Source organism: Vombatus ursinus, unplaced genomic scaffold, assembly GCF_900497805.2.
Source record: "Vombatus ursinus unplaced genomic scaffold, bare-nosed wombat genome assembly UNPS02009173.1, whole genome shotgun sequence".
Lineage (NCBI taxonomy): Eukaryota > Metazoa > Chordata > Mammalia > Diprotodontia > Vombatidae > Vombatus > Vombatus ursinus.
In genome coordinates, this window is record NW_020948951.1 from 11,367,224 (window position 1) to 11,383,198 (window position 15,975).

General features: G+C 50.7%; 1 protein-coding gene across 6 annotated transcripts in view; it reads right to left on the reverse strand.

Annotated features, from left to right (window-relative positions):
- Positions 1 to 979: 979 nt before the first annotated feature.
- Positions 980 to 15,975, reverse strand: part of WIZ (WIZ zinc finger) — a 45,118-nt gene continuing 30,122 nt past the window's right edge. For 3 of the 6 annotated variants that reach the window (XM_027851236.1, XM_027851233.1, XM_027851232.1), the window contains exons 6-13: positions 12,887 to 13,057; positions 11,943 to 12,476; positions 9,904 to 10,302; positions 8,428 to 8,970; positions 7,285 to 7,800; positions 6,139 to 6,561; positions 5,371 to 5,563; positions 980 to 4,047 (exon numbers count right to left, since the gene is read on the reverse strand). In XM_027851236.1, coding sequence (XP_027707037.1) covers positions 3,891 to 4,047; positions 5,371 to 5,563; positions 6,139 to 6,561; positions 7,285 to 7,800; positions 8,428 to 8,970; positions 9,904 to 10,302; positions 11,943 to 12,476; positions 12,887 to 13,057 — 2,936 coding nt within the window. In that variant the 3' untranslated portion in view covers positions 980 to 3,890. The remainder of the gene's footprint in view (positions 4,048 to 5,370; positions 5,564 to 6,138; positions 6,562 to 7,284; positions 7,801 to 8,427; positions 8,971 to 9,903; positions 10,303 to 11,942; positions 12,477 to 12,886; positions 13,058 to 15,975) is intronic. The other 3 variants (XM_027851234.1, XM_027851235.1, XM_027851238.1) reach the window with 3 other exon arrangements.

The following is a 15,975-nucleotide window of genomic DNA, read 5'->3' on the forward strand; positions in this document are numbered from 1 at the left end:
GCCAAAAGCAGCCCTAGACTCCGACTGGACTCCAGGACTTCTTCGAACTTTTCAGTTCGAGGTGCGAGTTCACGTATGGCACGCACGCTGCTTGGGACGTTCAGGGGAATGAACATCTCATCCGCTTGCTCGAGTGAGCTACCTTCCAGGTCCATGGCCCCAAATCCTCCCTGGGGGCTCCACCCAAGTCGACTGGGGCCGTCGCCTAGTTCTGCGCAAATCGGGTGAACTTTCCCCTGGTCATCCCCTTCTTTTTCCTCGAATGCATCTTTTGGAGGACCCTTTATATGCAGATTCTGAAGTTTGTGATGGGTTTCATAGAAGCTAAGATCATAGATTACAAAGGCCGGTAGGGACCATCTAATCCAACCTCCTTATTTTTACAAATGAAGAAACTGAGCCCTAAAGTGGCCGTAGTAGTCACACAGGCCTAGGTAACGAGACCATGCTTTGAACCCTTAACCCAATTCCAAATCTAGGGTTGGCACCAGGAAGACTAAAATATAGCTTAAGAGAACTGTAAACTTACCTACTCTTCTCCCATTTTATAAAAGGGGAAATAGGCTCAGAGCAGCTCTTTTCCCATTTTTCCAGCATAAGATTTTACTGGTCCAATATTTTCTATATTAGTAGAAAACCTTCCCAACTCAATTCGAATATCTTCATGTTAAAGAAGGATAATAGTACCTACCTCTCAGGGTTGTTGTGAGAATAGAGATAATCATAAAACACTGCAAATCTTAAAGCACTATTACTTTCCTCCCCAATTAAACTGAGTTCCTTGAAAACGGGCTTTTTTTTTTTTTTTAAATTTTCCGTGCTTGGCACATAACATAATTAATAAATGCTAGTAGTCAATTTTAATAGAAAACCTTCCTAATTCGATTAAACAAATAATGGTTATACATTTAAGACAGTTTATTTAAGATTCCAAATGTTCAATGTAGATAGTAATTCATCAAGAAAATTAGTGTCTAAGTCCTGTTCCAAAGGCCATTTATTTTATCTCTTTGTAGTGATGTGCCTATTAACACATTGTAGTTTAGTACTAAAACTCAAAAAAGCTTTCTTCTACTTGCCAGAATTTAAATTACACTATTCCCTAGGTCCTACGGAACAAATCTCTCACAAATAAGGATAATCTGTATCATCAATATTCAAGAAAATACCATCTAAGGGTTTACATCCTGAGAGCCATATGCAGTAACTAGAACGGATTTGGAGTGTCACACATAATTGCCTGAATTTCTAAGAGTACCCAGTAAATACATTATTTGTTTGGAGCAAATTAATTACTTTTTTCCTAAAGTGAAGATTTGCTTTTTTTCATCAAATCCATGAACACTGTAAGTCATAGCACAAATAATGAAGGAAAATGGTTTTAAGATTAAGAAACTCAAGAGAATGTTATCTTCAAATATTATATAGACAAAATTAGGCTTTAAAAACTATTTATATAGTCATAGGTCCTTAGTGGGATACCAAAGGAAGTGATTTTGAGGTGACAGATGTGTAAGAGATGATAGACCACCACAATAAACCATCCCTTGGCACCCATACCAGACTTCCAAGTCCACTCAAATAACATGACCCTGCCTGGTATTTCTTGTATTCTGGGTGAGGCAGTCAAAGGAGTAAGGTGGGGAAGGGAGCTAACAAGGGGTTAAAAAATTCCCAATTCCCGACTAGGGGAAGAGAATCTAAGCAGTCTATCTAGGCTCATTCAAAGAAGAGGAAAGACCTCAGAAGTCCACCCCACCCCCTCCAAGACACCTGACACCAGATGGAAGACAATAGAATCTAGAGCAGGAAAGGGCCTCTGAGACCATGCAGGCCCACTCATTTTACATATGAATGAAAAGCTTTTATTTAGGGCTTACTAAGTGCCAAGTACAGGGCTAATAAAGATTAGAAACTGAGGTCTAAAGTAGGACTGTAACTTGCCCAAGGTCATACTGGTAATAGGCAGCAGGGCTGGGTTCCAAATCCAGTGTTCTTTCCACTATGCAGGGATGCAGGCTGTTCTCTCGCCTCTGGGGATGGTGGGCTTGTTTACTTCTTTCCATTTCCATCCATTGCTGCACAGTTCTAATTGTTAGAAAATGTTTTCTTTTATTGAGTCAAAAATGCTAACTTCATTCTCAGCACTAGGCTTCAGACTCCAATAAACCCCCTGGGGAAGGGGAGTGTTTCCTTCTTCCATTTGAAGTGACCACAGCTCTCCTGCCCACCAAGCCAGATCCCTTCTGCCAAAGTGACGGCATTTCTATAGCACAGAAACCCTCTGGGCTTTGCCCCTCATTACTCAGAAAAGTACAGCAGCTCTTTCACACCTCCAATGGCCCCCAAGCACTTGAGTCCAAAGACCCCTAGGGCCTGGGTCCAATTCTAACTCAGCTCTAGGAAAGATCAGTGGCTGCAATTCCCAAGCAATGAAGTCTTTTTACTTGTCCACCCTCAGACCACGTGAGGGCTCACTAACTTAGAAAGGACCTTGGTATGTTTCTCTTTTGTCACCCCTATAGAAAAACACACACACACACACACACACACACACACACACACCCCTCCAGCTAAAAAACACACACACACACACACACACACACACACACACACCTCCAGCTACCCAGATATGTTTCCAGAAGAGAAATTTAATCTAATTTACATACTTCTAGGTACATTAATAACCAGTGGCCACTGAAAAAAGTTAAAAGGTCAATTGCCTCCCGGCTTTACTTGGCCCAGGACTCCAAAATAAAAATCAATGCTCCTTATTCTCTACACAAAACTAGTTTAAAAAAGTGGAAGGTCTAGGAAGCTATACATAAAAAGCAATAGTGAAAGAGGGGATGAGATGGGGGAAAAACAGAGTCCCATCCCAGAGTGGGGGGAGGGGGCCTCTAAAGTACCCCCTTGCTGATCTTTGGGGACATGACTTGGCAGGAGAAAGCTGTCAGCTCTGAGCTTAATTCTTCTCAGGGAAAACCCCTCTCGGGGCCTCAGGCTGCTTGGGGGGCCACCAGTGATTTCCGTGGCATTGGAGGCTATCAGTGCTCCCCAGCCTGGGCATTGTGGAAGGCCTGAGGCCAACGCTGACCCCCACACCAGGCATCAGAGGGCCCTGGAGCAAGCACCGTGGGAATGATGCCCTCGTTTGACCGGGCATCTAGTAGGATAGTGAGGGGAAAAAGGGAGGAAGAAGGGAGGAGGGTAGGGAAGGGCAAGATTTCCCCATGAAACAAGATGCCCTGGGAGTGTGTGGAGGGTGGGTTGTGTCTGGGAGTTTGGGGAGAGGTCAGAAGTAGTTTAGACTATCATGCAGCCAACCTGGGGCAAAAGAGGAACCAGGTAGTTATTATTAACCACCTGGTTCCTGAGGCAGCAAACAGACAGGGGCTTTGGGATTCTACACACAATTAACCAAGTGGAGACTGACTACCTTGCTCTGGCTCCAGCCCTCAGGGTCCCAACAGAGGAACTATCTTCTATGGCTCTCTGCAGATTTCTAATCTGCTTGGCCACAGACAGAAAGAAGCAAGCCACCTCTCTCCCTCTTGGCATAAGCAATACTCGAGTGCTCATGGGTATGAGTTTTGCCCTAAACCCTGTGGGGAGAAATGTCCTCTTTGCACTATCATACCCTGGCTAGGGTAGTTTCCAAGCCCAAGGAAGAGAGGAAGGAAGGGAGGAAGGGAAGGCTAGGAAAACAACTCATCATCATCTGTAGTGTTCACGCTTAGGGCCCCAGGGCCTGGGCCTGGGCCTGAGTGTTGAGGTTGTGACTTGCTCCTTTGGAAACGGAACAGAGGAGGTTGGTGGAGAGAAAGGGTGAAACCAACAGAGAGAGAAAGGAAGAGAGGTGGCTCTGGAATGCTTCACACAGCCTCCCATTACTGAGCCTCTGCCACTGTCTGTGCCTCAGGGGCATCAGGCTCCACTGGCCGGGGCTCTGCTTTGGAGAAGTTCATTTCCAGGATGTGCCTCTGGAGATGCCGTACCCACTCCTCCTGGATGGAGAGCGGACCCTGGAACTCCACTTCGCAGAACCTGTGGAAGAGAACTCCATCATTCAGGGATTCCCTGACACTCAGAAGAGCAGCGAAACCTTGGCCCTGGCACACATGGCATATCCCACACCCCATCCAGAGCTCTGAAGGTCAATAGGTAACCTTACCTGCCTGAAGTTGGCACCTCTGCTGCCTTTCTACCTCTGTCTGAAACTGAGCTACTGTACCAGAATCATCATGAAACATGGGGTAGGTCTATCGTATTACTTTGGCAGTCTGGTGGAACCAATAACCCCTTCTCAGAATCATGCTTTTAAGTGCATAAAATAAAAGTGCAACTTAAGTGCATAAAACAAAATACATAGTATTACAAAGAGAACTAATTATGGTAAAACACAATTATAAAAAATTTTTTAAAAATAAGTTCATGCAATTAATTGCAAAGGACTCATGATGAAAAATACTATCCATATCCAGACAGCAAACCAATGAACTCTGAGTGCAGAGTACAGCATGTTTTTTTTTTCACATTCTTTATTTTTCTTGCTTTTCCCCCCCTGCAACATGGCTAAGGTGAGAATATGTTTTGCATGACTTCATATGCACAATGGGTAGCATATTTCTTGCATTCTCATTGAGTGGGGGAGAGGGAGGAGGAAGAGACACAATTTGGAACTGAAAATAAAAGGTTTTAAAAATAATAATAAAAAATAAGTTCATGGACCCCCAGGTGTAGACAAATAAAAGACTGGATATAGAGGACATGAGAGGAAGTGCTCCAACTCATTCAAATATTAGCTTTGCCACACAAGAGCTAATGATTCAAATCAAATAGGAATTATGAAGAACTGACTGGAATTGAGGATTCACTTTAAGCCTAAGGAACAAGAGTCCTAGGGAAGACCAGTTAATGGTTTCTAAGCAGGAATAGGGCTGATTAATTATTGGAAGAGGCATTTCTGAACTTGTTTTTGGCCTGGAGAGTTCCCAGGCATGCAGATTTGCCTAATTTCCTCTTCTAATCTATCACAGAGCACTTGACAGGTGGACCACTCTGAGCACTAATGACTCTACATCTAAGGAGCCCCTAGCTGGTTCCTCATTGATGTCTATAGCACAGAACTACAAGAAGCCAGAGTTGGGATGGCACTGTGACTCCTTGCCCAAAGTCCCAGAAAAAAAAGTGAAGTACACAAACTGGCAGAGTACACATGACCACTTTAGGTCCGACAGAGCCGTGTGGCTGCCCATATGCCTGTAACACCACAGAATCATACCCTAACAGTTAAGAGCTAAATGCCCCAAAGAATCCTCACCACCAGTCCTCCCTGCCCCTGAATCCAATGTCCCCAGAAGAACACACCTGCATTTCAGAGTGTAGATGTTGCCCACAAACTTCACCAAAGACGTCTGGGGAGGGCGGGGGACCAGTGAGGGGACAGGCCTTACTCTGGGAGGGGGCTGTCGCACTTCCTCCAGCTTCCGCTGAAAGTCACTGGCTTCCTCACCCCGAGATGGGGTTGTATCCAGAGGTCGGGCTTGTCTGCGCTCAAATTCTACCCAGGAGAGGGATGGAATCAACATCAGACAAGCAAGGCAGGTCTGTGATCCCCATGTATACACACATGCATGCACACATACATGCATACAAACTCTCCAACCAGACTCCTACAAGATGGGGAAAAGAAGACAAGAGCCTGCAAGGAGACCAGGTTTGGACCCTCAAAATTAATGGAAACCTAAGAGCCCCAGATCCTGGGAGAAAAGCTCTGCATTCAAGAGAAAGGGAAGAAAAGCATCCCACCTCGAAAAAGTCACTTTGGTATTGGCTCCCTATAGCAGGAGAGCTCTATGCTAATGTAAGATAAGATCTGAATTTTTAGATTAAGAAGAAGAGATGGGCACCTAACTCAAACAAGTTCTATCACCTCCATGTTTAAGTCAGCCATCCCCGATGTCCATCTCTCCAACTTTTTAGATGCCAGCCCCACCCCAAAATAGCAGCTAGAACATTGTAAAGGGAGGGGATCTGCTGAGAAACACTCATTCCCCACTCACACAACTAAGAACAGATCTAGTAGTGAAGAAGCCTCCCTCCTACCCACCCTGCTAATCAAAGTTCAACACTCACTATTGATATTCTGACGCTGGTGCTCCTCTGCCTTCACCAAAGCCAGAGGTGAGGATGCCAAAGGTCGTTCACCACCATCTCCAGTCCGGCCTGCTTCTCCAGGTCCTAGCTCACCCCCCAGGTTCTTGTTCACCAGGGTGAGGCTGTTGGGAGCCAAGGTGAGGGGCACTCGTTTGTCCCCATCTCGCCCGTGGCCTGAGTTACGGAACTTCTTGGTGAAGGGCCGGCCGCCCTGGATATAGCTGCGGTAGGCCCCCACCTTCTGGGGTCTGTGCTTGATCCATTCACTCAGGGTCTCGATTGGGGAGCCATTCACACACCATTCTGTCACCCCAAACTGTCGCAGGTGAGCCCGAGCATGGCTGGCTAATGCCTTACGATTCTCAAAATAGAGGCCACACAGCTCACAACAGGCCTCACTGGCTGTGGGCAGAAAAGGAGGGGATGATGAGTGTGTGGGGCCACTTAAAGAGTCCAGAGCCACCTAGGTTTGACTTCTGCCTCTGACCCTTGCTAGCTGTGGGACCAAGGACAATCTATCTGATTTCTGTGAGCTTGTTTTGTCCTCTACAAAATGAAGACAGCTATACTTGTAGTACCTGCCTCACAGAAGTGTTATGATATAAAATAGAATGAGAGCTTTGCAATCCTTAAAGCATTTGTCAGTTTATCAGAAGAAAGCTAGGATGGACTTACAGAGAACAACATATACCTAGAGAAAACAAGAGTGTTCCAATGACTCTGGACTCACCCACCTTGCACCATATTTAGGCCCTTTTTGTAGCTTTGACTCTAGAAAAGTATCTCTGCTGAGACACCTTCCAATTGGCACTATACCACCCATAGGATACCCAGACCCCTCTGAGGGTTGATGAGAGATACTTAGGAGAGATACTACCACTCTAGAAGGACCAGGGGTAGGTACATGGGATGGAAAGAAGGCCTGCTAGAAGGCAGGTGGAGAGATGAACTAGGGGGGGTCTGGATATCTAGCCCTTACTCCCTAACCCCCAAGGGTCTCACCACCTGTGAAGAGAACCCACCTACCCTCACCTCTGGACAACAATCAAAGGTTAGATAGGTGACTAATAGCTAAAATTATGCAAATTCCCACTTCTCAATCAACCCTACCAACTCCAAACTTACAAGTGTGTGAGCTTTTGTCATGAATGGTCTTAGTCTTGAAGGGCAGCTCTGTTTGTATATAGGTCTTAGGCTTCAGTTCCCCAGAGAGAAGTCGGTCTTCAGGCAGCGGCCGCTTTGCTGCCATGGGGGTGAGGAAACCAGTAGATGGCTTGGTGGCAAGAGGAGAGAGGCTCATCTCCCGGGGTACATTGGCAGAGCCAGGCCCAGGTTTGCCAGGACGACCAGCCAATGGGGTCAGAGATAGGGCCTGAAGCACCTTCCCAGGGGATTTGGGCCCATCCTCACCCAGGGGTGAGGGCAATTCGCCTGCAGCAGGTTCCTTTTTAATGAGACACGGTTTGGCCTTCTTCTTCAGGATCTCTCGAAGAGTGTCAATGGGTGAACCATTAACTGACCACTCAGTCACCCCCATCTGCCGCAGGTGGGAACGAGCATGGCTTGACAGGCCCTTGCGATTCTCAAAGAACTCGCCACAGAACTCACAGCGGATGTCCCGGACTGGCTCAGCCCGGGAAGCTGCAGGGAAAGAGGGAGGAAGATGGATGTAGGAAGCTTCCAAAGGTATAGGGTGCCAACCACACCTAATGGTACGAAAGCTATGTTTCCCTGGCTTCCTTTATCTAGGCCTTGACCTCCTAATAGGCTGGTGGTTGTTCTAAGAAGAGTTCCCAGGGACTTGCTCTCATCCAGTACATTCTCTAGAAGAAACCTCTTCTCCCTTCAGTATCTGACTTAACTGCCCTGAACCTTGGACCTAACCATGGCCCTGTTTCCTGCCCTTTACAGGTCCAAGCATTCCAGAAGAGCCTCAACAGATTCTGGTCAAAGAGAGTGTAGGACAAAGCATGTCCAATCCCTTGTCTAGTGGACTTCTAGTGCTTACCATAATCATACTCAATTACTAACCCCTATGGGACCCTGGGTCAGTGGGAACCAGATTTAGAAAGCATTAACTTAGCAGATCTACCTTAATAGGGATAGGGTCTTCTTCATTACCTTGGCTCTCCTGGCCATTAAGAAGGTAGGCACCTTCCAGTCCTATTCCTAACAGGGTCCCAGATTTCTATGTGTCGCTATCTGCCTTTGGCTTGACTACCTTCTTCTATTCCTATTTCCCACCTCATCACTTATGAAATAACTTACACAGATTCAGGGGTGCCATGTCCTCACGAGGTGCCCAGGGTCCATCAGATGGGTGGCCTTCACTGTGCAGGCTTCCAGCCAACATCTCCCGTTTGATCTCCATCCGCATCTGGTCAGGCTTCAGTTTCTTCTGGAGGGAGGGAGGTGGCAGACCAGGGAACATCTTCCGAGCAGTTGGGGGTGGAGAGGTGGTTGGTGAGTGGCCCAGGGGGCTGCTAGATGGCTGCAGCTTCTTGGGCGGAGGAGCTACATGCAGCTCTGAAGCACTTCGGGCCTCCAGGGAGCCCCCAGGGCCCCCACCCATTGCCTTGGCCAGTCCTTTTGGGCCTGGCAAGGTTGGGTTGGGATGTCCTCCAGCTCGAGGCTGGGTCCGGCGCTTTAGGATTTCTCGCAGGGTGTCAATGGGTGAGCCGTTGACATACCACTCTGTTACTCCCATCTGCCGCAGGTGGGAGCGTGCATGGCTTGACAGCCCTTTGCGATTCTCAAAGAACTCACCACAAAACTCACAACGGATGTCCCTGACTGGCTCCGGGCCTGATGCTACAGGAAGAGGAGAAAGGAAGAAAGGTTACTGGGAACTGTGACTGGAGTTGATCATCAAAATCCTGACCACTCCCCCCACCCCCAGCCCCTCACCAGATGCTCCTAGTCAACCAAGGATAAGAGGAGATCAGTTAGCTGATTCAGGACTATAATAGGAAAGGGTCACAGAAAGCTACCTGAGCAGGGTGGCAGGAAGCAGGGAGGGACAGAGAGAATAGGGATTCAGGAGGAGATGGGGATGAAAGATGCTCCCCATAGGAAGGCACTTGAAGCAAGCTGCCCCTGCAAGACAGTTCCTGCGATCTCCACCTATGTCCCCATTTTTCAATGGGACTGGAGGAGGGCCACTGGAGTAAAGGAGGAAGGCCGATAGAGCTTTGGGCCTCTTGTCTCATAGGACTGTGCCAGCAGCCTTCAAGTCGCTCTTGTTTTGGAGACTCAGATTCCTCCACGGTGACCAAACTCCTTAAAATGTGGTGGGTCCCGAATGAGCAGCTAGCGCCATCATCAGAAGAGACCTCTGAAGTAGAGGATACCACTGCCCACACCGCCCTCCAAATGATCACAGGGCCCTGGGGACTTTAGAAGGCAAAGAATGGCCACAGACGGCAAAGATGAGACCCTGAGCAGGGGAAACCTCAAAGACAGGGGAATGGCTCCCTCAATGGAGACCCAGCCAAGGGTTCCCCTCCCAGGAAAGCCCCCATAAACACAGTGTCCCCTCCCAGAGGAGGCAGGCAATTAGGGCCATGGATAGTTAATAGCCTCCTAGTCAATCACAACCCAGGCCCCTGGGCAAAGAAAAGCCCAGCCACATGATGGACCTTCCTGTTCCCTTCCCTCAAGTGGGAAGTGATAAAAGTTTCCCTGGACCCCCAAGGGGGAGGCAGGGACTGGAGGGGAGAAGAGACAGTGGAAGAGAGAACCTACAGAGATTGAGAGGAGACAGCTCCACGTCTGAGGCCCAGAATATGCTGGCAGAGAGATCCTGCTTCCCCCGAAGGCTGGCCTCACCCGACGCCCTCGGTTTGGGCTTCTTGGCGGGCGGGGGGGAGAGCAGTGAGAGAGCCGTGGCCGAGGGCCGGAGGGCCGAAAGGCCAGACCGCCCAGGCTCTGCCAGCACCTCCCGCTCTGCTGGGAGGCGGGTCTGGAAGCCGTCGCTCTTGATGAGCTCGTGAAGCACGTCTATGGGGGATCCCTTGGCATCCGGGTCGCTCACCCCCAGGTGGCGCAGGTGGGCTCTGGCGTGACTGGACAGGCCCTTTCTGGTCTCAAACCAGGCCCCGCACAACTGGCAATCAAGCTCTCTGCCCGAATCACTATCTAAAGCTGCGGAGACAAAACATAGGGGGGGGTCACCATGCCCGCTCCCCTGGGGCCATGTTGTTGGTCCCCCAGGAAAGGGGAAACTATTGTTCCCACCCCAGCCAGGTCCTGGGGAGCCACAGCAGTGGAAGGTCCAGAAGACTGAGTCTGTTTCAGCCACTTATGTCAGAGTTCCTGGCAAAAAAACAGTAAAAGCCACAGAATCTGGTTGGTTCCTTGACTGTAGGAGACACTCAGCACTAGAGATTTTAACCAAAGATTCATTTCTGGAGGGTTTTTTTTGAACTCTCCTTCCCTTGGGAAGCCCCAGGGATAATCCCCGCCCTGGGAGGGGGAGCGGGAATCCAACTCTGTACATCAAGAGTCTGAAGACAAAAGCTCCATGATTTCAGAGTGAGGGGCAGTAGCTCAACTGAATGGAAGTCTGAGCCCCTCACCACGTCCATACAAACTTGCACCCTAGGCCCAGGGCTCCAGTCACAGGATGCCATGCAGGGCAGGGTGTGCTGCCTGGGTCAAAGTCAAGAACCCAAACCTGGTGAGTGGCACATAGCCAAGCATAACAGCTGACAGAGGGAACCCCATGCACCCATGGGAATGGAATGGTTGGAAAGCCACTGTATTGGAGGAGTTAAGGAGGCAGAATTAGATGGGTGACAGGCCCAGGGTAAAAGAGACAGAGCTGTAGGTATTCAGCTGCCCTCTCAGGACTAGGGTGGGTTCTTCAATGGGGAAAGCAAACGGCAAGTCTGCAGCTGGCCCTGCTGTCCTACCCTCATAAAGGATGTTTCTTAGGTGGGGTACCTATGTATTCCCCAACCACACCCAAGCAGAAGTAAAGCTGTAACAGGGGACTTGGTGGGGTTCAGCAAGAGCTGCCCTGGGGCCCCACAAGGAGTCAAGCCCAGTGGCTCTTCTTTGAGAGCTCCACCAGCCCAGGAGGTCACAGTCAACTCTCAAAAGAAGAGGTCTGCCATGGAGCACACAGCCCCAGCAAGGGCTCTCCAGAGACATGGGAAGGCCAGCAGAAGAGGCCCATGAGAAAGAAGAGCTGCCCTAACTCTGGTTCTCTTTGTGCAAGTGAGTCCATGGGCCCCTACAGACCTCCAGCATCACTGTGGTAAAACTGGGCTACTGGTAGAATAAGAGGAGCCCTGGCTAGCCTCACACAGACCTGGAGTTTCTTTTGTCACCAAGGGAAAAAAGATCAAGTTGATGCACAATGAGGAGCCAGGCTGCAGGACAGGTAAGGATCAACAGACAGAATCCAGGAGGTGGGGTACCTGAATATCTGAATTATCTGCCTCCCAGGTCTCAGGCCCAGAGGAAGATCAGGAATGTGAGAGAGATGGCCCCACTCAGCAGCTGCAGCCCAGGAGGCCAGCAGCAAAGAAAAGCAGTGGGGGATGAGAACAAGTGGGACCTATGGTACCACTGGACAAGCTGCTCTATCTTAGCCCTCAATCACAGACAGATACACAGGCTAACCCGAGCTGCAAGTGCTCAAGTTGAAACTCCCTCTAGGGAGAAGAGATGCCAGTCCTGCTGTTTGAAATCTGGCCTCCTAGCAGCCACATAGCCCCCTCCCCACCACCAATTCCTTTCCCCCAACTGTCCCACCTCCCCAACTTCCTTGACCTTACCCAGCTTAAAAAATCCCAACTCACTGAGGTTCAGGGGCCCCTCATCCTCTGGCTGGGGCCACTGCGCCTTCGGGGAGCCTGATAGGGGGCTCAGGGGCAGCTTGGGGCTCTTGTCCTCAGGGTTCTTGGGTGGGGGGGACCCCGACAAGGCAGGCGGCACCTTCTTGAGGAGAGGGGAGCCTGGTGGGTGGGAAAGGCCCTTAGATGAGAAGCCAGGGGGTGACTTGATGGCCTTGTTGATGGGGGGATCAGGGGGTCTGTCAATTGCCTTGCTGAGGGTCAGCAGGCCTGGGCGGGGAGAGGCAGCAGGTGCCTCCTTCGGGGAGCCGGATTTCTTGGCCAGGGGTAGGGGCAGGGGGCTGCTGTCGGGTTTTCCTTTCTGTTTCATCAGCTCGTACAGCAGGTCGATGGGGGCTCCGCTACTTTCAGACTCAGCCACGCCTAGCTGCCGAAGGTGGGAGCGCGCATGGCTGGAAAGGCCTTTTCGCGTCTCAAAACAAGCACCACACACCTCACATGTTGTCAGATTCTGAGCTGGAAATCAAAAAAGAGACACAGACATAGAAAAGGCAGGCACATGAGGTCAGGCTGGAAAGAAACATCTGAGGTGGCACCTTTGAGGCCTGGCCCCAGGGGAGTGACATCTTAACATAAGGACAGTACACTAGATGACCAATTAACTCGATCCAGAGTTGCTACAGAAATGAATTCTTAGGCTGGTTACCAGCCTCTCTGATTGACAAAGAGAATTCCTAAGCAAAGGGCTGGTGGCCTCACAATGAAATCTCTAGATGACTGGTCCTGGGTGAGAATTTACCAAAGTAAATGACTCTAACAACCTCTAGAGCACCCTCACTAGCAAAATGCATATGTGGGAGATAGAGGGAATAGAGAGTCTCCAGTCGATAGCCTCCTCAGTTGTCTCAGATGAGGAAGAAACTCACCCTTGAGATCTGGGGGCTCTTGTTTGCTTCCATGGGGGATCTCTGGAGACATCTTGTTACCCAACCTGCTGGTGGTCTGCTCTAGCTGCCCAGGTGGAAGAGCACTCTTCTTTGGGAGCGGGGGTGAGGCCAGCTCCACAGCCACCATCTCTTCTTCCTCAGAGGCCAGAACTGCCAATGGAGGGAATATTAGGAGAGAGACACACACATATATTCAGACTGAATAGTCAAGAGGGTGAAGGAACATTAAACACACCAGGCTAACACAAAAGACAACCATTAACCAAGTGCTACCCATCACAGAACACCTGTTTTTCTCCTGGTGCCCATGAGACCCACTGCATCCCTATGTTGACATGGTAGAGATCAGCTGGCTATCCAGCCAAGCCCACAGTCTTGGCCTCGAAGACTTGGATCTCTTCACCCTATCTCCCTACAACCTTAGTCTGCCCCAAATACCCTGGAGTCAATAAAGGCAGGAGCTTGGGATTGGTGAGCTGCTGGATAGAATTCAATGAAAACCTCTAAGCCAGAAAAATCTACACAACTGAGTATCCCTATTAATCAAGCTTTTACCCAAAGAAAAAGGGGGGAACTTTACATTTCCCATGCTGTCTTCAAGCTGCAATAGGTTTACACAAAGTCAAATACCATGCATGAGTGGTTAAGAGCTGCAAAGTACCACATCTATCATAGCCAAAACAAGTTTTAAATTCATTCCTCTCTAGCCAACTCCTGTGTAACGTGCTCAGCTGAACATCAGGATATAAAGAGCTCTGAATTTGGAGTTAGTGAAGCTAGATATGTCTTTCCTCTACTACTTACTTCCTGTGTGACCTTGGGCACTTAAATCTTTCTGATTTAGAGCTGGAAGGCATCACAGTCAGGATATCATGCTTAACCCCCTCGTTGTACAGATGAGAAAAGTGAGTCCCATACAAGTTGAGCAATTTATCCAAAGTCACAAGATCAGACTAGATGAACTCTATAGAGTCAGTCTCGGCTCTTATTCTAAGATCTTATAACCCTACATCCTTTGATTGAACCTTCCCTGCTGTGATTGTTCCCTGGTTCCATTTCATCCATGAAGGCCCACTTCCAAGGCCCTTCCAATAGAAGCATGACAATGGTGAGCTGGGACCGTGGGGTAGGAAAGCAGCCCTGAGTAAATAAGTGACTTCTATATTAATTAGATCTGTTGGGAAAAATTGGGACAAACAATCCCATCAGTTGACAGATAAGGAAACAATAATGGACTTTTAGGGACTAGGGAAGGCAAAGAAGGTCCTCCTTGATATTTGATAGCACAGTCTACAGCAGGCTAGAGGAGGAACTGCTCAACCTTAGTTATGATCAGTAGGATTTTAAAGGTGAAAAGAACCTTAGAGGTTATCTAGCCAAACCTTTAAACCTTTTAATGATGAGCTGATGAAAGGCCCACAGACAAAAAGGGACTTGCTCAACACTACAAAGGTAGCAAAGGGCAGAGGCAAGCTGAGAAGCCAGGGCCTCTGCATCCTAGGCCAGGACTTGCTTGCACTCTTGCAGCCAGCCCTCCCTCCCTCCCTCCCTCCTCCTCCTCCTCCTCCCTCCCTTCTTCCCTCCTTCCCTCTGCTCCCAGCACCGTCTGGCCACTGGGGGCAGGCAGAGACCTGCAGGGTGAGGGGGTGGCCCGTCCCAGAGGGAGGCGAGCCACCCCATCCTAGAGTAGTCTGACCCTTTGGTTTTACAGTGGAGAAAACTGAGAATCTCCAAAGCACAGTGGGGTTTCTCGGGCACCGGATTAATAAGCTCTGGGTCCTGGAAGGGATTCAGAAGTGACCCAGGCCAATTCCCCCCATTTTACAGATCAAGAAGCTGGGACTGAGGAAAGAGGAAAGGTTCGGCCTGACTACGCTCCATCCATCATCGAGGCAGAAATAAAAAGGCCAGAAAACTCTATATTTTGGAAAGGGATAGGAGAGGGAAGCCCCTCCTGAACTGTGGGCCTCAGTTTCCCCCCTGTAAGACGAGGCGCCTAAGCTGGGCGATCGCAAAAGCCGCTCCAGACTGATATCCCGGCCTCTTTCGCAGGCCCTGCCCGGGCAACGACAGAGCCGGGCGCTCGCCTGGCTGCTCCCCCCCAACCCCCCACCCGGGCCGCTCGCCTCTCTTCCAGCGGGGCCTCGCGTCAGCCCAGGCCTTCCCGGAAGGGGCGGCCCGCGCCGCCCGCCCCGGCTAGGACCAGTGCCCAGGCCCCCACGAGGTGCAGCGCGGCGCGGCCTCCTCACCCGGTGCAGCCCCCGGGCCCGGGCCTGATCCTGCTCCAGCTCCAGCTCCCGGCCCCGGCTCGGGCCCGTCCCTCGGCGGCGGCGGCGGCGGCGGCGGCGGCGGCGGCGGTGGCGGGAGCAGCGTCGGCGGCGGTGTAGGCGGCGGGGAGGGGGAAGGTGACGGGGAGAGGGACGGGGGCGGCCCCCCCGCGGGCGCGCGCTCCCGGGCCCCCCCGCGCGGCCCCGCCGCCGCCGCCGCCCTCCCGTCCGCTTTTGTCACTCGGCACTGGGCGGTGGAGGCGGCCATCTTGGGTCCGGCGCACGCGGGGCGGCCGCCCCAGGCGGGAGCAGCCGAGCGCCGAGTGAGCGCCGGCCTCCTCCCTCCTCTCTCCTCCGCCCCGCCCCGGCGCCTGGACACCCGAAGCTAGGGGCGGGAGAAACCCGCTGAGCAGCTCAGGCCCGAGAGAGCGAGCACCGAGCTAGCCGCCAGCCAGGAGCAAGCGAACACCAGAGGGCCGCTCCCCCTCCCTTTCCTCTCCCTTCCCTCCCCCCATTCCACCCTACCCTACCCTACCCCGCCTCGTCCCCAGCCTCGAAGACGCGGGTCCTCCCAGCCCGGCTCTAGAGGGAAGAGCCTTTCTTAGAATTCACAAGTCAACTAGGTCCACCTTCCCCGTCTTCTACAGATGTGGAAACCGAGGCACACAGAAAAGTCACAAAGTGACGGAAGTCACAAAGGCAGGAGCTTGGATGAAACTGGATTTGAACCCTGGCCCTCTCGGACTCCAAACCCAATGCTTTTGAGCTACTGTTTGTGAACTATAAAGGGCAGGGCAAGGC